General features: G+C 37.8%; 2 protein-coding genes across 4 annotated transcripts in view; one reads left to right on the forward strand and one right to left on the reverse strand.

The window, feature by feature from the left end:
• Positions 1-24,858, forward strand: part of XKR9 (XK related 9) — an 86,610-nt gene that overhangs the window by 21,947 nt on the left and 39,805 nt on the right. The gene's annotated exons all lie outside the window — the stretch shown is intronic.
• On the reverse strand, positions 62-24,788 carry LACTB2 (lactamase beta 2). 3 transcript variants are annotated; one of them, XM_027586691.1, is made up of 7 exons: positions 24,604-24,788; positions 19,417-19,580; positions 13,635-13,761; positions 7,662-7,840; positions 4,676-4,824; positions 1,865-1,946; positions 62-1,217 (listed from the first exon to the last, which is right to left on the reverse strand). In XM_027586691.1, exons 1-7 carry the CDS (start codon positions 24,723-24,725, stop codon positions 1,174-1,176), a joined length of 867 nt encoding a protein of 288 aa, XP_027442492.1. In that variant the 5' UTR covers positions 24,726-24,788; the 3' UTR covers positions 62-1,173. The 3 variants fall into 3 exon arrangements, with proteins under 3 accessions (XP_027442492.1, XP_027442559.1, XP_027442411.1); XM_027586758.1 differs by having other exon boundaries at positions 62-1,784; XM_027586610.1 differs by lacking the exon at positions 62-1,217 and having other exon boundaries at positions 1,642-1,946.

A 24,858-nucleotide genomic window follows, 5' to 3' on the forward strand; every position in this document is an offset into this window, starting at 1 on the left:
CGGGAGAGGGAGAAGCAGGCTTCCCGCTGAGTAGGGAGCCCAATGTGGGGCTCAATCCCAGGACCCTGGGATCATGACTTGAGTCGAAGGCAGATGCTTAACAACTGAGCCACCCAGGCGCCCCAGTCCTTTGCCCATTTTTGAATGGAGTTATTGTTGTTGTTGAGTTATTTTGTAATATAAAATGGTTTCAGGAACACAACAGGTTTCTAAGGCATGAAAACAAGTGTTACGATAGTATGAAAATCCTAGGGACCTTGGGAAAAGTGGCAGAAAAAGGTGAGGATGTCAAAGAAAGTTTAAGAAAAATTTTTAAAGTTTTACCTTTAGTGAAGAATTAAAAAAAGGACATTCTCAGGATTCTGAGCTCATTTTAGTACTGCAGTTTGGCAATCTTGTGGGTTAAATAATCATTGCTGGGCTACCCTGAGAACCTAACTCCTATATTTAAGAACACTACTTGTATATAAAATGCCCTGTCTTATAAATCCTCTAATTAAAAAAAATTTTTTTTGGTATATAATTTATATGATAGCTATTTATATACTAAAATCTAAACTTGAAAAGTAAGTTGTACTAATGGATTACAAAAATAATTATTATATAATGCTTTTAATTAGGAATTTAATTTTTTCAATTACTGTAAGTTGATGTTCATGAATCATTTGTGAGATATCATTATAAAAAAATATACAGGATACAGAGCTATAGAACTAAAGCAAAATCATAATACAATTGATAGAAACATGAAAACAAAGCTGTTATCTACAGATGTAAAGAAGGATTACACAGAAATCTGTGCTGTTAACTGAAGCAGCTAGAGAAAATACTATTATTGGCCATTTGTAATAGATAACTAATCTCCAAGAATAATACCCAGTTTAACTTATATAAATTTTATTATTTTTAAAGTAACCATAAATCTGTTGAACATGGATAAACTGTTGGATTCTGAATTTTTGGTAAAATGTTGTAACACTCAGATTAGATAAGCAAGCTATATTATACATGTAAAATGTAATATATATTTTAGAAGGAATAAGACATTATTTTAAAGTATACTTAGGATTATTTTCAATGTTCTATACTCTATATTCCCTATAAATAATTATAGTTAAGAAAACATACCATTCTCTAAAAATAAAACCAACAAAAGCTTTCATTAATCTGAAACTAAAGATTAGCTTTCCATTTCTTCTCAGGATCTGTGTTGCTAACTGTGGAAAGAAAATTAGAGAGTGAAAATTTAACAACAGATAAGCAAATATAATGGATTTTAAGTTATTTTGTGGCTAGAAAAAGCATTAATTCCTAAAATAATTTTGTTGCTTAATATAAAGGTGGTATTTTTTTGTACATACAAAAAAGCTTCTACACAAAATTCAAGTTTTGAGCTTCTTGATTTTAAGGATTAAATTTCTATAAAGATTGTTAATTTGATGAATTAATCTAACACTAGTAAACACTTATAGAATTACTGCTTTAATGTTTTTGAGTTTACTACCTTTACTACTGCTAAAACGTCTGGCTGTTCCCAAACCTTCTGCATGTGAAATTCTTTGTGGTCTTGTGGTCGGGAGAAGAGAGGGTATCTTCCCGTTACATGCCTTTGATTGTAGTTCTGGTGGGTAAGAACTGCAACCCCTAAGCAAAATTCTAATTCCTGTGGGAGCTTTAGGTTCCAATTTGTGGTCCACTGGCCCTTCACTACTAACCCTTCCTAGTGCTTGTTTCTCCATCTTACAGTGATGTTCAAGGAAGGATTCTGGTGGTTGTTATTTTTCCTAAAAGCAAACTAGTTTTGTAAAAAAAGAATATTTTAAATGCTGGTAATAAAAAAATTGAAATTTGGAAGTATACTTACGTATTTTTCCTTCTTTTTTTAATTTTTTCAAATGCAGCAAGACATTATGTTCAGCCATTTTATATAAATGCTCAGGAGTATTCTAAAAGAAAAATGAGAGTGAAAGACGACATTTCTTTTTTAAAAGAATGAGTTAATCTTGTTGAAACTATTAAAGCATGCAACAAAAGGAAAATTTTAACTTAAGTACATTTTTATATAGGAATAATCAAAATGATTTCACCTTGTATGTGTCTTGCTTTAGGCCACTCTATTTTTATCTATATACCTATACATAAAATAGACTGTAAGGTCCATAAGGACAGTAACAGTGTTGGTTTTCTTTACTGTATACCCAGTGCTTAGCATAATGGCACATAGTAGGAACTCTGTATTTTATGAATGAATGAATAACTAAAAATTATTCTAGGTAGTTTTGATGATGCTATGGACCACTGGCCCTATGGTTTATTTATTGGGTTACATGATAATATCTCTGTACGTTTCCCTTGGTTATCCTACCTCTGTCATCCTTTAGTTTTCATCTCGAAACTTTAGACTTCTCTTAAATTCATGTTTACTTACATTGAGTTGTATTGTTGACTCACTTCTTACTCAACCAACTTAGCACAGCAACATCACACATTAATGTTCCCCAAATATAAACTTCCAACCCCAAGCCCTCCCTTAAGCTCCAGTACCATATCCACCACTGTTGATCTTCTAGATCTAATTGGTGAATCCTCCACCTAAGATGCTTGAGGGGTCATGCCCAGGTTATTGGATAAAGCCCCTATTTTTTAGAAGGCTTCTGTGATCTGATCATGCCTGTCTTTCCTGCCTCATTTCCTGGGACTCCTTTCCTGCCCATTCACATATGCATTCTGAGCTCCAGTCATATGCAGGTCCTTTGTGGGTTTTCACATATACAATGCTCTTTTATTACTTGCAGAGCATGTCTTTCCTTCCGTCTAGAATGACTTCTTTTCTCCTGGACTTTGGCTTGGAAAATGCTTACTTCTTCAAGACTCAACTAAATAAGTTTTTAAAACTTTTCCAGACAAGCCTCGATACCCTGCATCTTCCATCAGGTGAAATATACTCCTCTTTCTTTTATGCTCTGATATACTGTGTAGAGGTCTTACAGGAAGCCTGGTATGATAGAAAAAACACGATCTGAGTATCTGACATCTCACTTTTGAGTATGTGACATCTGCTAGTTGTGTGCCTTTGGAAGTTACTTAGCTCACACTTCCTGAGTCAGATTTTTTTTAAAGTGTATTAAATTGGAATAATTGTATCTTTATGTATTGAAAATTCGAGGTGTATGAATTAAGGGCCTCAAATTACATTTTTAAGTGTAAACCAATGAGTACAGTGTCTAGCACACAATAAGGCACTCAAAAAATGATAGTATTACAATCATCTGTTGAACACGTCTGTTGTCACCAAACGGTAAATTCTTTGAAGGTAGGGATCTGTAGTCATCTTTGTATCTTGGTACCTGGTCCACTGTGTGGCACAGGAAGGGCATTCAGTAAATGTTGAATGAATAAATCTCTCTATAACACCTATGCCATTCTATACGCAACAGGGACTTGACACATACAATACAGTGAATATAGTGAATACACCTCTGAATGCAGAACCAGCATTTTTAAGGAATGGACAATTGCTCGATGACTCATCTGGGAGGGTGATTTGAGAGTTCTGCTGTCTGTACTTAAGTTAGGAAAAAAAAAAAACCCAATGTACCAATGTATAGTCTAGCATGGCTATATTCTAGTATTATAAGGAAATGAACTCTTTCACAGAATTTAAATATTTATATCACCCCTTTGCCAATGGCACTTTTTATATTTAGCCATTTTAACCATTCATCCCTTCCTTTTAAAACAAAGCACACTGAGTATATGATTGTTTTTTGATAACTTGGGCCAATGGAACACTAAAGTTCTTTACTAATTATAATTGGCCCTAGGTACTTTTCAAGCTCATCTTTACACTCTCATGTACCTTATGGCTGTACAGGTTGTAGTAGTGGGAGGTGTTTTTCTTTTAAGTTTATTTATTAATTTTTTAGTAATCTCTGTATTCAAGATGGGGCTTGAACTCATGACCCCAAGATCAAGAGTCAGCACACTCTTCTGCCTGAGCCAGCCAGGTACTCTGGTAGTGAGAGTTTTTAAATCCAGGTAATGTTATTCCAGAGCCTGCATTCTTAACCTCTATACTATCCACACAGCAGATATCTAACAAACATTTGCTGAAAAACTAAATTATACTAATCGATTGCCCCACAGTGCTGTTATATATTTACTCAGAGGCCACTGGAGCGAGGCCATTTTTTTCTCTATATACTAAGTTATTCTACTCATGTTCTTTTACATGTACTTTCTCTTTCTTCTCCCTTGTTAGGCATTGCTACTACTTCTCACTGCTATTAACCCAGTATGTCTCTAGCAGATCACCCGTCTCACTTGCTATGGGCTAGGACACCAATCATTAAGATGGCTACAATAATACATAAATCATTACAAAACTTAATCATAAGATGTTGGTAATAGTCTCTCCTACAAGATGAAGTATATAAGATTTAATGATAGCTTGGAATGTTTCTTTTTGGTTCTCCAGGTCCATTTTTATTTGTTTAACTTCTGTGTTCTAGAAAGTTGAGATTGCTGATCTCAAATTTATACAAGCAGCACTACTTATAAAATTAACACACTTATTCTGTTCTGGGATGTAATAAATTTACCATACCTATAGTCTACTACAAAGATTATTCTAATAAAACTGTTGCTATGTACAAATAAGATAAATGAAAATTACCTTGTGAATGTTTTTTACAATCTCCATTGCTGTAAATGATTTTTCAAAATTATCACGAAACAATGTAAGAATTTGCTGTTCTCGGATATTCCTGTGAGCAATGTATTCTAGAATTTTAGCTTCAGCATTATGAATTACTGGGCCATGTCCTGAATTAGAATTATAAAAATTATTTCAACCAGAATAAAAATATCAAGTACACATGAAGTTAATTTGTTCTGTTTAAAAATAATCATATGACGTATTGAAAAAGCATACTAAGTATATAACAAACATGAATTATTTGGAAAACCATACAGGTAGAAGAGATTTAAAAATTATATACAATGCCAAAAACAGAATTATATCAAATAAAATCTGTATGAAATGTTATTATATACATTAAAAATAAAGAATAAACATTTAACAATAAAAATAGTAACCACAAGAGTAATGATAGGTAATACAGAGTGCTCATTATTTGCCAGGTACTGTTCTAAATGCTTAATATATATGATTCTTCTAAGAGTCCAGTGAGGTAGCAACTATTAACCCTTCTTTATAGCAGAAGCTGAGATATGGGGGGGGTGTGGCAAATAACTTGCCCACAGTTACATGGTGAAGAAGAGATGGAGCTGGAGTTCTGACTTGAGAGCTTTTAATCATTCTATGCTCTTAACCATTATGCCACACTTACATAAGAGATTGAAAAGGGGACTGTAAAAAGTAGCTTCATGTAAGTGACTCAGATCTATTAAAAATTCACAAGAACCACAGAACTTTGAAGAATCTTATGTATAAGCTAGTAATTCAGAAATGTTGACAACCCAGATTAAGCTATATTAAAGTCTGGTTACCCTTTAAAACAGTACAAATTAACATATGACGTAAGTCTGTAAGAGGGATGTTTAAAATATTTGAGTACAATACATTCAGAAGCAGACTGTTATCATATGAAGAGTATGGGCTTTGGTTAGAATATTGACAATCATTTACTTGTATGGGGCCATGAAAATCTGAATCCCTGAGGTTGTTTCTTCAGCTGTGCAATGAAGATACCACTACCTGCTTCACTGGGTTTCTGTGAGGACAACACTGGAAAGGTCCCTGCCCAGCACTGAACAGACTTTAATATATGGTGGCTGTGGCTATAGAACATAATTTACACATAAGCTCCTGCTGTGCCAATAAGCCAGTTCACTGGATTCATTAAAGCAAACACTCTTAAGAACCTTCACTAGGCAGCCTCTCATTAGCTTTGCTTCATTCAGTGTGAGTGCATCAAACATGTACTCTCTTCTTTAAAAACAGCTGTCGGTGTATCATATGACCTCACTGATATGAGGAATTCTTAATCTCAGGAAACAAACTGAGGGTTGCTGGAGTGGTGGGGGGTGGGAGGGATGGGGTGGCTGGGTGATAGACATTGGGGAGGGTATGTGCTATGGTGAGCGCTGTGAATTGTGCAAGACTGATGAAACACAGATCTGTACCTCTGAAACAAATAATGCAATATATGTTAAGAAAAAAAAAAAAGAAGATAGCAGGGGGGGAAATCGGAGGGGGAGACGAACCATGAGAGATGATGGACTCTGAGAAACAAACTGAGGGTTCTAGAGGGGAGGGTGGTGGGGAGATGGGTTAGCCTGGTGATGGGTATTAAAGAAGGCACATTCTGCATGGAGCACTGGGTGTTATGCACAAACAGTGAATCATGGAACACTACATCAAAAACTAATGATGTAATGTATGGTGATTAACATAACAATAAAAATTAAAAAAAATTCAAACATACAAAAAAAATAAAAACAGCTGTCGGCTTCCATTCTTCTGGTGTCATATTAATCCAAATGCCCAGCTCTACTATGTTTCCTATCCCCTCAGTGGGATAGAAACTCATGAAAGAATATAAGGGTATTGAAGACACTCTATTTACAGAGCTTTCCATGGCTCTGGTTAGGAACAAGTTAGAAGGGCTTAAAAAATTAGGTAACCTAGTTTCTTTTTCCTTCTGGGCCTTCTTGTTGAGTGTTATTATCTTTCTCCACTTTTAGGACGGAAGGGAGATTCATACTGCAGAGCAGTGCGTGACAGCTGAGATACTAAAACAGGTTTCTTTTTCTGGAGAAGTGAAATTAATATACAGCTTTAGAGTTGACATGGAAGCTACTGATATTTCAGTAGTGTGAGTTAAAAAACTAAAGCTCAGAGTTCACGGCTAAAATGTGGCCCACGACAGAAATCTAATAATTAACAAAAGTGAAGATACCTTGTGGAATGAAAAACATTCTCTGATTCCCATGTAAATTTCTTTTGTTTAACAGTTCTATTAATAGCTGTAAAGATGTTAAAAAACAACCCTTTTATCGTTATAAATTAATATAACTCTCAGCCTTTAAAAAAAAGATTTCATTTATTTACTTATTTTAGAGAGAGAGGGACCACATGAGCGCAGGGGCGGGGGGAAGGGCAAAGAAGGAGGGAGAGAATCTCAAGCAGATCCTCCATTTAGTGCAGAGCTGGCTGGATGTGGGATGGGGTCGGGGCTTGAGGCTGGATGTGGGGATTGATTGCAGGATCCTGAGATCATGACCTGAGCCATGAGCCAAAGTCAAGAGTCAGTCACCCAACCGACTGAGCCACCCAGGCACCCCTAACTCTCCAGCTTTTTTTTTTTTTTTAAGATTTTATTTATTTATTTGACAGAGACACAGCAAGAGAGGGAACACAAGCAGGGGAAGTGGGAGAGGGAGAAGCAGGCCTCCCACCCGAGCAGGGAGCCCAATGCGGGGCTCGATCCCAGGACCCTGGGATCACAACCTGAACTGAAGGCAGACGCTTAATGACTGAGCCACCCAGGTGCCCCCTAGGGGCATAATTTAAAGAAGCACTTTATGGGTAGCTCTTCAAACCCTGAAAACATAAAGAACACACACAGAGACAAACCAAAATGAACCTTCTTCCTCATTTCACACAAACTGTATGCTAGATTTAAGCAACTACCCACCTGGATATATAATATCAGCTTTGAGTTTCAATAGCTGTTTTAGGGAGTTCATATAATCATAGAGGTCTTCAAATATAGTTGTTCCTTCCCCTAGGATGCAATCTCCAGAAAAGATTGCATTCTCCTCTTCTAAAAGTAGAGCCATATGATCATCAGTGTGGCCAGGTGTGTGTATAACTCTGGTTAAAAGGAAACAAAGAAACAGTAAAAATCAGAAACTCTTAGGCTTAGAAGAAATTATTCTCCAGCCTTATCTCTGGATATGACACAAATAAGTGATGTCAAATCGGTTAAAAAACTCCTTCTCTTGTGGCCCATAGAAATTATCATCAGAAAATTCGCTCCTTTAAATCAGATTTCCTACTCTGAAGTACAAATTCAATATTTTTCCCACCTTTTTTTATTTTATAAATAATAAGCATGCACCGATTACAGCAAATTTTGAAAACAGAAAGGAAAATACTTAAAGGATATATGAATTCACAATCATTCCACTACTCAGAGACAGTGCTTTTATTATTTAAAAACTTTTTTTTTTCAATTTTCTTTGCACAGATGTTTATTTTACAATATACTTTGTGGCAAGACTGTGAGAAAAAAGCACTTTCATAAGTTGCTGTTGGGAGAGCAAAATGGTAATAGCACATGTGGAGGGGAATTTGGCATTTTCTAACAAAATTACATAACCCTTTGACCCACTGGTCCCACAGCTAGAAATTTACCCTGAAAATACACGTTCACAAATACAAAAAATATATATAAATTATTCATTACATTATTTATAAAAAATAATAGGAAAAACCCAGATACCCATGATTGGACACTATGGACACACTGTGGTACAACCATACCATGGAATACGATGCAGCAGCCATCAAAAAGATGATGATCTCTGTGAACTGATATGGAGTAATTTGCAGCATATATTGTCAAGTGGTAAAAAAAAACAAGCATGGTTCTTTTCGTGCCTCTGCTTTGTTGCTGGGGCAGGCTGTGAGCTGTGCTTGGGTTGCACCCCAACTACTTACCCCTGACCTTAGTCCAGTCTTCCAGGCCACACAAGGTGGGCCTCAGGGCAGGGTGGAGTGTTTGGCCTGGGGTTCGGACCTCTGAGACACACAGGCTGGTGTGCCCGACTGGAGCTGCTCCTGTCGTTGATGTGGTACGATCAGGCTACTACAAAGTTTTGGGGAAGGGAAAGCTCCTAAAACAGACTGTCATCCTGAAGACAGGACAGTAGAAGAGCTGAGCAGATAATCCATGGGTGTGTGTGGGGGCTGGGTCCTGAAGCCACGGGGAGGGAGGTTCATTAAATGCTAACAAGTGCTTTTCTCTTAAAAACAAATCAAAGCATGAAAGAATGTTTATAGTTGCTCTTTTGTATAAGAAAGTTGGGGAAATAAAAATGTATCTGTATATATTTCCTTATTTTTGCAAAAAGAGGGAAGATAAACAAAAAACTAATGAATTATAACTGCCTGTAGGGGTAGGCAGGTGGGATGTAAGGAACAGAGACGTAAGCAAGACTTCTCTTAGTAACTTTTTTGTTAGTTTTAACTTTTGAGCTATGTAAATATATATTCTAAACATAAAACTAAAAAAAGAAAGAAAATGTTAACATTGAATACAGAAAGAAATGAATCTTACTATATACTGGATAGATAACACAGCCATGCTAATATTAATTCAAATAATTTTTAAATACTAAGATTATATATCCTTAATATAATGTACCTTAGGTTTAAAAGAAGTAGATATTTTGAACTTTACTTAATAGGTTTATTGAGATATTTTGAACTTTACTTAATAGCTTTATTGTTGGCAGTGTTCCTGGTTACTGTGTTTCTGAAACTATTTTGTGTTTACTGTACGACAGTATAAACAATAAATTGATGTTGAGATCCAAGGTTTTTACTGTGGGATAAGGGAAAAAAATATATGAATGAGGGAATTAAGGTTCTGGATTCTCATCTGAATTGAGGAATCCTTACGAATTCATCATTTCATTTTTTCCCTAGCTCTATAAAAGGCCCAGAAGCAATGACACTCCAGTAGTCATGAGCACACCTGACACTCAGTTCTGGAGGGAACTGAAATACCATTTCCCACTCAAAGAAACCAGGGTTTCTTGCAGACATGGCTGGCGCCAGCTCTGGGACAGGAAAAGTAAAATGTGATATGGAGACATCTCTTTTGTCTGATTAAACCTGTTGCAACCTATTGATGAAAGTATTCAATGTTACATGAAAATAATTTCAGAAGGCATATTTCCACAACTATAAGAATATGTGGGTGTGGGTGTGTCTCATATCTCATGGACAATCTTATGAACAATCACACATACAATGCGTTTACAAACAGACCCCCAATCTTTTTCAATCTACAAAAACTCATGTGGAGAACCACTCTTTTTCAGAGTCTGCAGACTGTCTTATCCATTGATGCGCTTGCAGTGCATCCTTTATTTGTCCCCTCTCCCCCAACTCCAGAACTCAGTAATGGTTTTCTTTGATAACCAAGGCAATAGATTTCTTAAATTAGGGGATCAGAAATTCTAATTCTCCAGTCACCTGGGTAGCTAATGCTTTAATCTGCATAAAAACTGTGTTAAAATTCACTTCACATAGGCAGAAGGAAAAAAGGAGATGACATCAGAGGTGCTTTGCTAAAGATCAGAGGAACTGCAGCTGTGGCCTCCCCATTCATCAGGTGGCACATTTATCTAGTTCTGCCACTTCTGTGATAGAGTAGACTTTATAAAGATGGCTCCCTTACAAGGTTTAGAACAGTCAACAAAAGCTGTCAGACTGACTTTTCTTTGAGAAATGGGACTTAGGTCACTAGAAAATTCTTGAAGGTTATATTCAGAATCAAATCCTACTGAAAAATCTGCTTCCTACTTTTTTACTAAAGGGTTCTTGGTGGGTATTGTCCCTATCGCTAATGTATTATTTTCCCCCCCAAATTGGCAAATAGACCAGATCAACTGGACATTAAATACTTGAGGACTTAAGTATATTTTAACCTTCTGTTTATGGAACTTTTGCTTAATGATGAATCTTCTTGATAATATTTAAAACAATTGGGTTTTACTGACTTTATAAAAATGGAAATTGGAAAGTATCGTCATTAGTAAACTAAATGTTTTATTCAAATTCTAGTATAATTATAATTTATTTTTGTGAAAAGGTTATTTACTAAGTCATTTTTAAAAAGACTTATTTTAGATAGAGAGAGAGACACACACAGAAACAGAGACAGAGTGGGGAGGGGCAGAGGTAGGCGGAGAGAGAGCCTTAAGCAGACTCCATGGTGAGTGCAGACCCCGACATGGGGCTTGAGCTCATGGCTCTGAGATCATGACCTGAGCTGAAACTAAGAGTCAGATGCTTAACCAACTGAGCCACCCAGGCGCCCCTGATGTTGTTGTTTCTTGATCTGAAAGCTGCTTAAATGATTTGTTCAGTTTGTAATAATAAACCACATTGCACACAGATGATATGCACACTTTTCTTTTTGTATACTTTAATAAAAGCTTAAAACAGGGGAGCTTGGGTGGCTCAGTCAGTTAAGCATCTGCCTTTGGCTCAGGTCATGATCCCAGGGTCCTGGGATTGAGCCCCACATTGGGCTTCCTGCTCAGTGGGGCTTTTCCTTCTCCCTCTCCCCTTGCCCCTTCTCCTGCTTGTGTCTCTCTCTCTCTCAAATAATTTTTTTTTAAAAGCTTAAAATATATTGGCTGTTTATGGCAGATGGGTGGTAATTAACTACCAAGGGCCGAATGTTCTTAATCTGCAAATTAGGTATAGATCTAATATCCATGATTCTGTGATAACTAATAAACTAGTACTGTGATTCCCAAGCCTTTGAGATAGATCTTTAATATGTGATGGGGGAAATTCAATATTGTCAAGAATACTCTCTGAAGAATTAGTAATGTAATGTTTATTATCTTTTGGCATCATGAACAAATTATAGGAGACACATCATATTTCCAACAAGAACATTTTAAGAAAATTACCCAGAAATTAGTTGGGTTTATAAATTAAATTTACAAATCAATAGCATACTAGGAAAAAAGGGAACGCTGGCTTGAAAGGGGGCATAGATACCCAGTTCTTCATCTCCTCTTTCTCATTCACCTGCTAATCTACTCCCCTTTTTGTAGATATTTACTACATGTTGGATAAATATTTAGTGCCTTCTATGTGCCAGGGACTGAGGATCTGAAGATGAATCTGGCATCTGCCGTGTATCAGAGAATAGCTAACTTATCATCAAACCTCCTTCCTCTTCTTCCTGGGCATGAAGTTAAACTCTACTTCCCAGCCTGGGGTGGCCTATGACTGAATTTACAGCCAATGCAACAGAAGGTCTGGTCTGTGAAAGCCTCCCGTGAAAGATCCCTTCTATGCTCCCTCTCTGTCACCCACTGGACTGACTGAGGTGAACAAAGCGACCTTGAAACCAACTATTGAGGATGGTAGAATCACAAGATAGAAGGTGTCTAAAACATTATTTGCAGGGGGGCCACTTGATAATCAGGAACCTTTCCTGGATGTTATGTGACTGGGAGGAAAACTTATTTCATGTATGAACCATTATACATTTTGGGGTCGGTTTGCTACAGCAACTGGCATTAACTAATACTGTGAGCCTAAGGGGTTGATTACCTTTTATGGAGATACCTACTTACATAAAAATTACAATATAATTTAATAAGTGCTATGATAAAATAATAAAAGTTATATGAAAGTTAGAGGAGGAAAGGGGCACCTGGGGTCCTGGGATCGAGCCCCGCATCAGGCTCCCTGCTCACCGGGGAGTCTGGTTCTCCCTCTCCGCCTCTCCCCCTTGGCTTGTCCTCCCTCCCTGTTGCTCACTCACTCTCTCTCTAATAAATAAATAAAATCTTAAAAAAAAAGTCAGAGGAGGGAGCAGTTAATTCTGCCTGGAAAGGGTTCTTGAGGTAAGTAACATGTGAACTGAAGTCTGAAGAATGAATAGGTAAGAATTTATGAAGGAGACAAGTAGGGGGAAAGCCCTGATGCCTACCTGGTAAAGGGGGAGGGCATGAGCAAAGGCATGAATATACATAACGTGTCCAGGTATTTGGATATGGCTAATTGTGTTTACAATGGCAGTGGTAGGAAATTGGACCAGAAAAGTGGTTTGGGGACAGACAGCAACATGGTAAGGAGAATAAAAATGATCTTGTATGAGAATTATTCAAGGTTTCAAGTGACACGGGGTATGAACTGGAAAGGGAAGCCTGGAGACAGGAATATTAAACAAGAAGTAATGGTAGGGGACATGAAGAAAAAGGGACAGCATGGACCAGTATTTTTAAGGTAAAATCTAACACAATTAGATGTGGTGGGCAGGGAAAGGAGGAGTGATAAAGGTGAAGTGGAACCAGCTTCTATCTTAGAAGAAAAAATAAAATCTTAAGTGCTGAGAGCAGCAGGTGTCCTGAAGTCAGAAAGCAAGGAGAGAGGAGAAACCTAAGTAGTTCAGTTTTAAAATTACTGAGTTTGAAACAACTTTTCGACCTCACTTAGGTCATGGGAGATTAGGGGTCTGGCCTAAAATGTATTTACTTTAGTTCATCTTCTGGAATTGAGAGCATGACAAAGTCCTGAATTTAACTGATGAGTAGAGTCCTAAACCATGCTAACAGGAATGCTAATTTATTTTTTAATTTAAATTTTATTTAAAAAATGGTAATCATATAATTCAAACAAATAATTTAAAAAGGTATCACAGATAGAGTGAAAAGTCTTTCTTTTCTCCTATTTCTCAAGCAACCTGGTTTTTCTTTCCAGAGTAACCATGTTATCAGATCTTTTATATCCTTCCTGAGATATTCCTCACTCATATAAGCAAATATTCAGAAATCTTCCTTTACTCCCTTTTTATAAGACACATACATAACCTCCCCTGCCCTTCCCTGGCTAAAGGACATTTACTGACCTGAGAGTGGCACCTTCAGTTTTAATCACATCTCCATCTTCCAGATAAACATACTGTTGCTTTCCATCTCCTATAATTTCTTCTCTTGGAGGAATCCGTGGGAGTTTTTTAATGCAATATGCAGTGTCTAGTAACAAAACACGCAAAATATATTAAGTCATACTTTAAGTGATAATTCAGCCTTTTAAGACGTCAACTTTCTCTTCTAATCTTTTTCCTGTATTTGGTTTTTACAGTAATTTCTTAAGCCCTTTCTCTACCCCATTAATTTATTTCAGCCATTTTTATTCTTTCCTGTTTCAAACTCCTTGCTTTTGTAACACTGTTGCTCGATTCATGATTTTGTTCCTCTAAGTCTGCAGTCTACCTATTCGTTCGATTTTGCACTTTTGTCATTTAATACTTAATAGATGATTTCATTACAAGTTGACTCTCTTTAAATTCTTCTATGGAAACAAAAAAAATACGAGATCAACTTTCATAGAGCTAACACTGTGAATGACTGCAAAAAATATTAACATTAAGAGACAAGAGAACATGGGATGGGTTACAGCAGCCTATCTGGAATTTGAACTATTTTTTCTACCTCAACAAAAGAGCTTTTTATTCTCTCAGGCACTTCTAGGTCTACACCTTTGTGATTTTCTAGTCACTCTTATTTTATATAAAAGTTTGAAAGTAGTTCATCATAATCTCGGCTAGCTTTGATATCAAGATGGGTGTTGAAGAGGCAGCAACAACAGAACCAGGGGATGTTTTTCTGTCTAGTCTTAGCAGATAGTAAAAGAAGTCATGGCATCATGGCAGTACTTAGTAATAAAAGGATGACAGCATAATGTTCTTTCTGTGAATGCTGAAAGGAGGCCCCAAACCCAGGACGAAGATATTAAACCATTAAAATAAATTTAACCTATACTACCTCTCACTGACAAAGAAAATCAATTAACCAATCAACACCTGGGTGCCAAGTATACTATATATAGTGAATACAAGCATGGTGACATTAAAGTGCTTAAAAACTATCACAGTTGGGGAAATAAAACTTACAAATAAATAAATACAGAACTATACTCAGAACCATTTAACGAATACTAAATGGGCAATTCAGCTAATAAAAGCCATAGTAGTTTAGAGAAAGGAAAACAATTAGGAAAAAATTCACAAATATGACAGAACTTGAAGTGTGGCTTACAAGATGAGTGGTTTGGGAAAAGGTACAGAGAATGATTTGTAGGTAAGGGGAACAGCATTAGGAAAAGCATAGAAATGACAATGAGCGTGGCATACGTGCAACAAAGTATGCTACCAACTTGTCCAATGCAAAACACTGGCTGAGACGTGGAGATAAAGTGGGATTAGATGAGCTCAGATCATGGAAGGCCTTAAATTGCCTTTCATAGAATAGAGGAATTTATTTATTTATTTTTAAAGATTTTATTTATTTATTTGACAGAGAGAGACACAGCGAGAGAGGGAACACAAGCAGGGGAAGTGGGAGAGGGAGAAGCAGGCTTCCTGTGGAGCAGGAAGGCAGACGCTTAAGACCATGACCTGAGCCGAAGGCAGACACTTAACCGACGGAGCCACCCAGGCGCCCGGAATAGAGGAATTTAAACTCTACCATATGTGCGCCGCTGTACACTTTTTAGAAAGAAAACGAAATAGTGTTAACTGGTTGATCAATATGGCAGCTCTAGGTAGGACACTGTAGGGCGAGAGATCACAAACAGCAGGAGGGGGTGACTAATAACTCACCTGGAAGGATGTGAATATTAGAACTAAGGTGACAGCAATGGAAATATGGGAGAAAAAGACATTCAGAGAAAAACTGACAAGGCACAGAAATCAGGCTAGTATGGAAGATAAAGGAGACAGAAATATTGCAAATATAATAAAAATAAAACAACTGGCTCAGTTGGTTAAGCGACTGCCTTCGGCTCAGGTCATGATCCTGGAGTCCCGGGATCGAGTCCCACATCCGGCTCCCTGCTCGGTGGGGAGTCTGCTTCTCCCTCTGACCCTCCCCCCTGTCATGCTCTCTCTATCTCATTCTCTCTCTCAAATAAATAAATAAAATCTTTGAAAAAAAATAAAAAAAAATAAAACAACTGGGACTAGACCTTCTCTCTCCAGCCCCAAACTCCATTATTTTGTATCTTAGAGGCTGGAGCAAAAAATAATATGCTATTCTGGGAATTGGCATTACATAATAAGGCTGTCTTCATTCTGGAGTGAGATGGGGAGGTTTTTTGGTATGTGTTTATTTTTAATCTGTATAATTTTGTCTTTCAGTAAAGAAGTCAGAGGTATTATATTTCTAGTTATGAGACCTCTGGCACACAATCCTTCCAAAAAACTCATCATTATCTCAAAATTACAAATGTCATACTATAAAATAACTTTGTGTCAGTTTTTAAAGTTATGTGTGAATACGAAAACATATCCTACTCACAATAACAATCTGTATGGGCAGGAGGGAGAAGGGCATGCTGAAAGCAATCAGATAATAATCATTATTATATTTAATAAAAGCTTACGGAGATACAACTCAATAGTATAAAATTCACCCTTTCAAAGAGTACAATTCAGTGTTTTTAAAGTATATCCAAAGAGCTGTATAACTATCACCATTATCTAATTTTATAACATTTTCAAAACCCCTCAAAGAAACCCTTTACCCAACTGTAGTCACTCCCTCTTCTCTCCTCCTACCAGTCTCTCCATACTTATCTACTTTCTGTCTCTATCATATGATTATTTTAACAGGAGGAAACCCTCAGTCACTTGTTAAGGGTTTGAATAATGGCTTATATCATTGTTAATGCTAATTATTGAAGCTGATACAAACATGTGATATTGCTTATAACACTTTCTAATGAAAACACAATCTAATTGAATGGCATAGAAGCAAACATTTGACTCCTAGGACCGGGACGTGAAATACATGGCAAAGATCCAACTTCAGCTGCAAAATAACAACTATCATGATCACAAAAATATATTTTTAAATATTTACTCAAAAACAAACCAAAAACACTGGGGCAGCCTGGGGTTCTATAGTTCTCATGTCTGGTAAAATTCTGGCTTCCTGCCAGCCACTGGGAGTTCTGCAATTATACACTGGTTATATCTTAAACTTTTGAAAGTAGGTTGCTGTATCTTCTCATAAAAATCTTGTAATTGGCATTCATAATTTTGGTGTGGCCTGTAAAACCACAAGTTGTTAGCTCATAAAGCAGTTGAAAAATTTCTGCCACACTAATAATTAACTTAAGTAGTAAAATGATCTGGAGCAAAGAAAATAACAGAACAAAACAGAACAAGAATGCTAGTGATTAAGGATTTAGAGAATGAAGAAGTACATGGACTCTTGGGAGATTCTGAAAGGTAACCTCTGCACGATTTCAGTGCAGAGCAACTCAAGGTCTGTATGCAGCTGATCTAGCTTCAATAAAATTCAGATTGAAAGTCAACAAGCTATTTCTCAAAGTAATAAAATTTTAGTGGCTACAGAGCAGGGTCAAATTTCTCCTTGACTTTCTTTAAATCAACCTAATAGCTATTCTATTACACAAATATTCATTATTTTGTATGGAACCCAAAACGATTTAAATTTTTTAAAAAAGATTTTATTTTAGAGAGAGAGAGAAAGAGAGAGAGAGAGAGTGTGTGTGTATGTGAGCAGGGGGAGGGGCAGAGGGAGGAGGAGAGATCTAAAGCCGACTCCTCCCTGAGCGTGGAGCCTGATGCAGGGCTTGGTCTCATGACCCTCAGATCATGACCTGAGCTGAAATCAAGAGTCGGACGCTTAACCAACTGAGCCACTCAGGTGCCCCTAATTTTTAATTTAAATATATAGCTTAAGTGTCCATTAACAGGTGAATGGATAAACAAATCCTGGTATAGTCCTACCACAGATTACCACTTGGCAATAAAGGAAGAAACTATTATTACTGAAACATAGGTGATCTCAAAAACATGATGCTGTGTGAAAGAAGCTAGAGAGTGATTCTGTATGCTTCCATTATGTGGCAAGGCAAAATTAATCTATAGTGAAATAAAGCAGATCAGTGGTTGCTAGAGGGGGATTATTGCAGAGAGGCATCAGGAGACCTCTTCAATTTGGAGTCATGAGAGTATTCTTTATGTTGACTGGATCTGTCACAAAGGTGTTTATCAAACTATACTTTTTTTTTTTTAAGATTTTATTTATTTGTCAGAGAGTACAAGCAGGGGGAGCAGAAGGCAGAGGGAGAAGCAGGCTCCCCACTGAGCAGGGAGCCCGATGTGGGACTCGATCTCAGGACCCTGAGATCATGACCTGAGCCGAAGGCAGATGCTTAACCGACTGAGCCACCCAGCCATCCCACAAACTATACTCTTAAAATGGGTACATTTTATGTATGTCAATTCAAGCTCAATAAAGTTGATTTATGAAGGAGAAAAAGTAGGCCATAAACATTTAAAATGTTTAACATTAAATTAAAACTCATGCTAAAAAAGTTGGCCAAAGCTAGTCAAGAACCTTCAGCATAGTTTTTTAATTCACAAAATTTACTGGGTAGATAGACAAGAGAAAGGTGAGGAAAAGTTAGACTGAAAGATAATGACTTCCTGTGGCATACAGTCCTATAGGATTGTAAGAAAGGAGGTTAAGAGGGTAACAAAGTTAGGTTAGAGCATTTTTTATAATGGGCAGCCTGGTGATATTGGGTGCTTTGGTTGATAACACCTTCGTGTACCAACTGTAGTCTCAAGTCCTAAAAGGAAGACATTTAAAAATATTTAAAAACACGAGTTGAATGCGTATGTATGTTCCTTTTGTGAATGAATGTTCCTGACCTCCTGTCCTTCATATGCCCCGAACTTGCCAAGGACAGCCCAATTCCAGTATCTCTGCTCCTGCAATGTCTTCTGTCTGGTATAGCCTCCTCTCGGATACCTGTATAGCTTACTCTCTCTCCCTATCCACCCTAGGTACAAGCCACTGCCCTTCCCCCATTTTATTTTCTCTCCCCTTTTTCTTCACTTAGCTTTATTTTTCTTCATAGCACCTATCACCATCTGACTTACTATGTATTTACCATTTACCGTCCCTACTAGAATGCACGCTTTATGAGAGCAGAGTCTTTGTTTTGTGCACTGCCACATCCCTTGTGCCAAGAACAGTGCCTGGACAGAGTGGTCACTTGAATATTTGTTGAAGGAATGAAGGAAGGAATGAATCTATGTGTGTGATGGTAATATGGGGGTATAAGGAGAGAGGCGGTAAGGTGTCAGTACTGAATAGGTTTCAGGGACGGAGAATTAGCAATACAATGATCTTTCACCAGTATTTTAGTGTATCATAGTAATTGCCTTAAAGTTATGGAAGACCTGAGATCATGTTTAGAGTGTGGACAGTAAGAGCAACTACCTCACAGGACCCACGTAGAGTGTTTAGCACAGTGCCTGGCACACAGTAAATGCTCAAGAGTGGTTAGTTATTATTAACTCGGAAGTAGCAATCGTCACTACTACTACTACAGACAAAATTCAAACTGACCTTCATCCCTGGCAAAGGGGAAAAATAGGGATAAGAGATCTGAAATAGAAAATAGGACTTTTCCTTTCCTCTTTTGTTAAAATTGGGGCAGTATTAAAAGTATATTAATTTCTAAAAGTACCATGTAAGTATATAAGGTATTCAGTAAATGACTGACTAGCTTACTTACTTCTGTAACAGAAATAAATTATTCTGAAAACATAGTTTTCCTCAAAGAGCTTAATGTTTTCTGTTTACCATTATTGATGTTTTTACAAATATTTCCTATGCCCCCAGTATGATCACGGTGCCAATGAGTCACTATGATTTCCTGGATTGTTGCGTTAAATTCAGTCAGAGCCTGCTTTAAACAGCTGATGTATTCTGGAATTGCTGGTTCTCCAGTGTCAATGAGGATTCTCCTGAAAATTAAATGGATGATAATCACACAACTGGAACACAGAATTAAGAGTAGCATATTTCTCACACAGATAATTCATATTATATTTAAGAAATTGCATAAATTGCTTGGCTTTCAACCTGCTTGAAAACCAGCTATATGATAGTAATCTCACTGTAAGAAAAGTTTTTTGAAAAAATCTTATAGCCCCGTGTAAGTCTGAACTTGGCAAATTCAAGGCACAATAATATTGAATACTTACCCAGCACTCAAATATGGCACTATTCCAAGGACCTTATGTATTTTAACAATTGTGTTCCTCATCACAACTATTTAAAGGAGGTATTTCATTGTACAACTTGCCCAAGGTTACTCTGCAAATAAATGGCAAGACCAGAATTCAAACCTGGGTATTCTGTCTCTAGAATATGTGTTTTTATCCACTCTGCCTTTGAGATCTTTTACAACATACTCAAATGTCTCATAGATATGAAAGAATTAGATTCAGTGGTATTCCTAAAGAAACCTAGTCTTCTGCACTACATACAAAACTTATTACTGAAGTTTTACATTGGCTTCCTTCCACGTGAAAATGAAAGGAGTAGGGAAGCATGGGGAAATGTCTGAGTTGCTTTATTTCTTTACCTAGACAACCCTATTAGTTATATTTTTCTGCTTGTGGTTCTGAACCTTCTTTATACTTTGTATGCCCTTCCTCACTATTTCACAGGATGATGGTCTTTCTCTATAAAGTTTTTCTGAACTAAAGAAATAAGGGGGACATCTTCCTCCTCAAGAACCAACTCACAAACTTTTTAATTCAGGCTGCTTCACAATAACACCTCCCTAATTCAGGTTGGGGGAGAGAAGATTAGTCTTGATGAAAAGTCTCAGTCATTCACTCATTAATACATTAATAACTGTATGAATTATCTACTATGTGCCATGTCTTTCTTGCAAGACAAAAAAAATCCTGTTTGCATTCTAGTGGAAAGTGGGAAGAGGGACCTATGAAAACAAACAGTAATAGTGACAGGTAAACGGCATTCTGCAGAACATTCAAATGGGGTAAATATGACCCGAAGTATCTGGATGGCTATTTTATATTGGAAGGTTTGTTTCCCGAACTCTATTCCCTGAGACGCACAGCCAATAAAAACAAATTGTCCTCTCATGGGGGAGGGGGCAGGGTGGAGAGGTGGGGACAATGGCCTTGTGGTCCATAGGCTTTTATCTACACCTTAAGTTCCACAGAGCAGTGGCTCTACTTTACAAGTACACAGAGTTATAACTGTCCCTTCTGGAGACAGGTTAACTAGATGGATATACTGGCCCATGAATGCATTATGAGGTTCTGCAGGCAGTGGAAATATAAGGAGGAGATGGTTAAAAAACATTTAGGAGGCACAATCAACAGGATTTTTTTTTTTTTTTAAACAACTGGATGTGGAAGGGAAGGGAAAAAAATTGATGATTTTGAGGTTTCTAGGTGAGATGACTGGTTTGTCATTAACCAAGACTATAAACACTGGAGGGAGCAAATTTGAGATAAATGTGGTTTGGGTCACAATGAATTTTGATGACGTTGCCAGCCATCTTCCCTTGCTTTTTCTTCATACCACTTATTACCACATGACATATTATATATTTACATGTTTATTAATTTATTGCCTGTCTCCACACCTCCCACAGCCTACAAATTTAAGCTCCGCGGAGGAAGGAACCTGATCTGGTTTTGCCAGAATCTAGATGGTGGCATGTACTAGATAATAAACGTTTGTTGGATGAATAAATAAGGTAGTGGCTTATTTTTCATTTAATCATCAAAACAATCCCGAGATTTTACTCTCATTGTACGGATGAGGAAACTGAGGCCTTGACAAGTTAGACATATATGTAATATCGTAATTTGCCTAGAGTCATGAACTCTAGCACAGGATATATTTGATTCCACACTTTTCTAACTGCAATGCCCATATCACAAGTATGTAGAACGGCAGGCTAAGAGGGAGAAGCAGGCCCCCTGCTGAGCTGAGCAGGGAGCCCCATGTGGGACTCGGATCCCAGGACACTGGGATCATGACCCGAGCTGAAGGCAGACGCTTAACCAACTAAACCACGCAGGCTCCCCAATGATCATAATTTCTAAATGGAGATGTATATACATACTATTTTGAGATATCTATCATGATCGCAATATGTGATGAAAATATTAGAGAAAAAAATCACAGACACTGCTATTACTACTATGGTTTGTTGTCCATATTCATAATTGAATAAAAGCTAATTTTCAGTCTGAGGTTAATAATGGTATAATTTTTTCCCCCCCAGCTAAGGTCAGACTCCCTGAATTATACCATTTTTGGGACCACAGACTTCAGATTAACCACCCCCCGATTCTGGTAGAGGAGGAAGAGGAGGAAGAAAAGAGACGATAAAATCAAGTCTGAGCTACTATGAATGAACTATTAATTGTTTGTTGATGTACCCCCAGTTGTCTAGAACAGTCCTGGCACCATAAACGTATATTGAATAAGTTCAGTTCAAATTCTAACAAATCATTACCGTGTACAAGATACTGTGTTATATTCATTATAAGATGCAAATCATTAGGTATTTTCTGAGCACCTGCCATGAACCCAGTGTTGTCTGGATGCTGTGATGGAAGAAGAAGTGATAATAATAGCTAACATTATGGTATGCTTTCCACATGCTAGAATTTGTTAAGTGCTTTTGATATGATTTTTCATTTAAATTTCACTGAATCCTCCTAACATCCTTTGAGGTGGGTGCTATTCAATCCTCATGGTACAGATAAGGAATCTGAAGCTTAGAGAATCAACTATCTTGTCTAAAGTCATAAGCTAGGATTCGGATTTAGGTAATCAGAGTATAGAGTCTTAACTTTAATTACTACACTAGACTGCCTTTTTCTATTAAGATAAACTATTTGCCTCCAGGGAGTTACAATTTTGATAGTAAAGGTTAAAATTGCAGGTTTTAGAGTTTCTTGAGCAGAAGAGGAAGTTGGACACCAAGGAAGTCGAAAAGATCACCTAGGTAGAGAACATAGCATGAGAACGGGAGAGACTAAGATTACATCCTGAGGAACTCCCACACTTAAAGATCAGGTAGAGGCTGATTCCATGAAGGAGATTGAGAAAGAACAGCCAGAGAGGTAAGAGCAAACTAGAAGAATGTGGTGTAAGCAAATCAAGGAGGGAATGGTCAACAGTGTCAAAAGGTACTGAAGTTCAAATACAATGGGAATGGAAAAATGCCATTGGATTTGGTGATATAGGAGCCACCTGTGATCTTGGAACTGTTTTGTGCAGAACAGGTGGATACCAATATCTGAACATCTTACTTGGACCCAATTAATATTCATCTCTTGCCACCTGACTTCTACTTTATACAGTATAATAGCATCATCTACACATTAAGTTATTCTAGTTCAACTATATAGATTCATCACATATATGTCATATATGACTGATTCCACTGGCCATTCCATCCCATGAGTTTATGCCAGTGGTAGTGGAAGCAGTGTAAAGTGGGAGACCACGAATGTCTTCCCTCATTTTCAGGTTCTTTATGTCTCTTTTAGCACAAGCACTTTGCTACACTGAATGTGGTTCTAGTGTTTAAAGATACAGTATGCATTTTTCATATAACATGGCCCCTAAATGCAAGCCAGCTTCATCTGGTTTTCAAACAGAACCAGCCATTTGCTTCATTGCTGGAAGAAAAAGCAGGCTGCACCGAACTTAATTGTGATTGTACACGATCTCCAACACAGTGCCTCCTAAGAGACTTCTTAGGGTAATTTTGACTATATTCAATGTTTAGAATAGGTACTGACATTAGAACTAGTTCAACATGACACGCTGAAGAGAGAAGAGAATGCCTATGGACTTCAGGGGTGAGGGAGTCCCAGGCAAGACAGACTCTACTCTAAAGTATTTTTTTCTGCTGAATTCTCTATCCTCCTAGATTCTGGAGGCAGCCTAAGCTCCTGTACTTACTTGACCCTGCCTTGTTTATTCTGAACCTAACTTCTGCCTGTCTGACTTCAGTACTTCCAGTTCCTGCATCCTGCTCCATCTAAAATTCTGATTTACTGGAAAAAGGCAAATACAGCAGATACTTCAAATGAAAACTCAAATTACTATTAAACTGTTTTCTAGAAATCAGTTATATTAATTTTAACACATCTTAAAATATACACTTAAATTTTATGCTTAAAGGGAACTGTATCTTGTTTTTATTTTGTATTGTGTAGGGTATACTAAAGACCAAGCATATAAAAACTGTTCAATGCACATTGGTGCAGTACACCACATCTCCCCACTTCTGCATAATTACACTAAAACAATGCAGCTGAACAAGAGAAAAATAGAAATACAGATAGGTTATTCCAACTGCAAAAATAACTTAAATGAGGCTACACAAGAGTAACAAAAACCAAAATCAGTCCGCTCCTCTTTCCCAAGTGCTAGGGGGATCCTTGGTGTTTCAGACTCGAGCAATTTGGAAGCAGGAAAATCCTGCCCTCTGCTGCTGAGTTAAGAAAAAGGCCTCAGCCCAATTAATCACTTTTGTGAAGGGCAAGTTATAGTCTGAGCAAAACACTGGTGAAAAGTCAGAAGGTGAGCAAAGTAAACGCTTTCCGGGATTTTTAACTCCAGGCGATCCTAATTTCTCAACAGCTTAAACACTCACCCTGGCATTCAACATTAGGCAAAGTCAATTGGGTTTCAAAACCAGGAAGTTTTGTTTTGTTTCTTTGTTTTGTTTTGTTTCGTTATTTCTCCCTCATTAGCCATAACCCACGTTACAGAGGTTATATTGCAGTGATGTGGGGGAGGCCTGGAATCGGGGCGTCCGAGGGTGGTCCTGGGTGGGGCTGCCAGGACCGGACTGGACACTGAGCTCCAGGTTGCGGGGGCGCACAGACTCCGCTTTCCGGCGAGCAGTGGTCCCAGCCCCAGCTCTGTGGGTCCCGCAGGCCGGTGTGTTTGCTAGGGGGGAATGGGGACGTTTACCTGGTGCCGATCCCTACCAAGTAGGTGTTGGTGCCCTGCAGGGTCATGGGTCCCGGGTTACAGCCCAGGACGCGCACCACCCGACTGGACAGCCGCTCGATGCTCTGCAGGACAGTCGACATACCAGCTTCTGGAGGCCGCCGGCGCGCGGTGACTCGAGCGCGGAAATGGCTACTAGGCCCGTGTGGGGGAGGAGGCGGGGCGGGGCCAGCAGTCGCCTGACGTAGCGTGACCGGGGCGGGAGGGGAATGAGCC

Source organism: Zalophus californianus, chromosome 4, assembly GCF_009762305.2.
Source record: "Zalophus californianus isolate mZalCal1 chromosome 4, mZalCal1.pri.v2, whole genome shotgun sequence".
In the NCBI taxonomy this organism is placed as follows: domain Eukaryota; kingdom Metazoa; phylum Chordata; class Mammalia; order Carnivora; family Otariidae; genus Zalophus; species Zalophus californianus.

What these genes read in the sequence shown, in the direction of transcription:
- LACTB2 (XM_027586610.1), bottom strand. Translation starts at nt 24,725, where the DNA reads ATGTCGACTGTCCTGCAGAGCATCGAGCGGCTGTCCAGTCGGGTGGTG. An exon ending in TTGGTAGGGATCGGCACCAG is followed by an intron (nt 19,581 to 24,603) that starts GTAAACGTCCCC and finishes TTTAATTTTCAG; the next exon opens with GAGAATCCTCATTGACACTG. An exon ending in TTGTAAAAACATCAATAATG is followed by an intron (nt 13,762 to 19,416) that starts GTAAACAGAAAA and finishes TTTTGTTACTAG; the next exon opens with ACACTGCATATTGCATTAAA.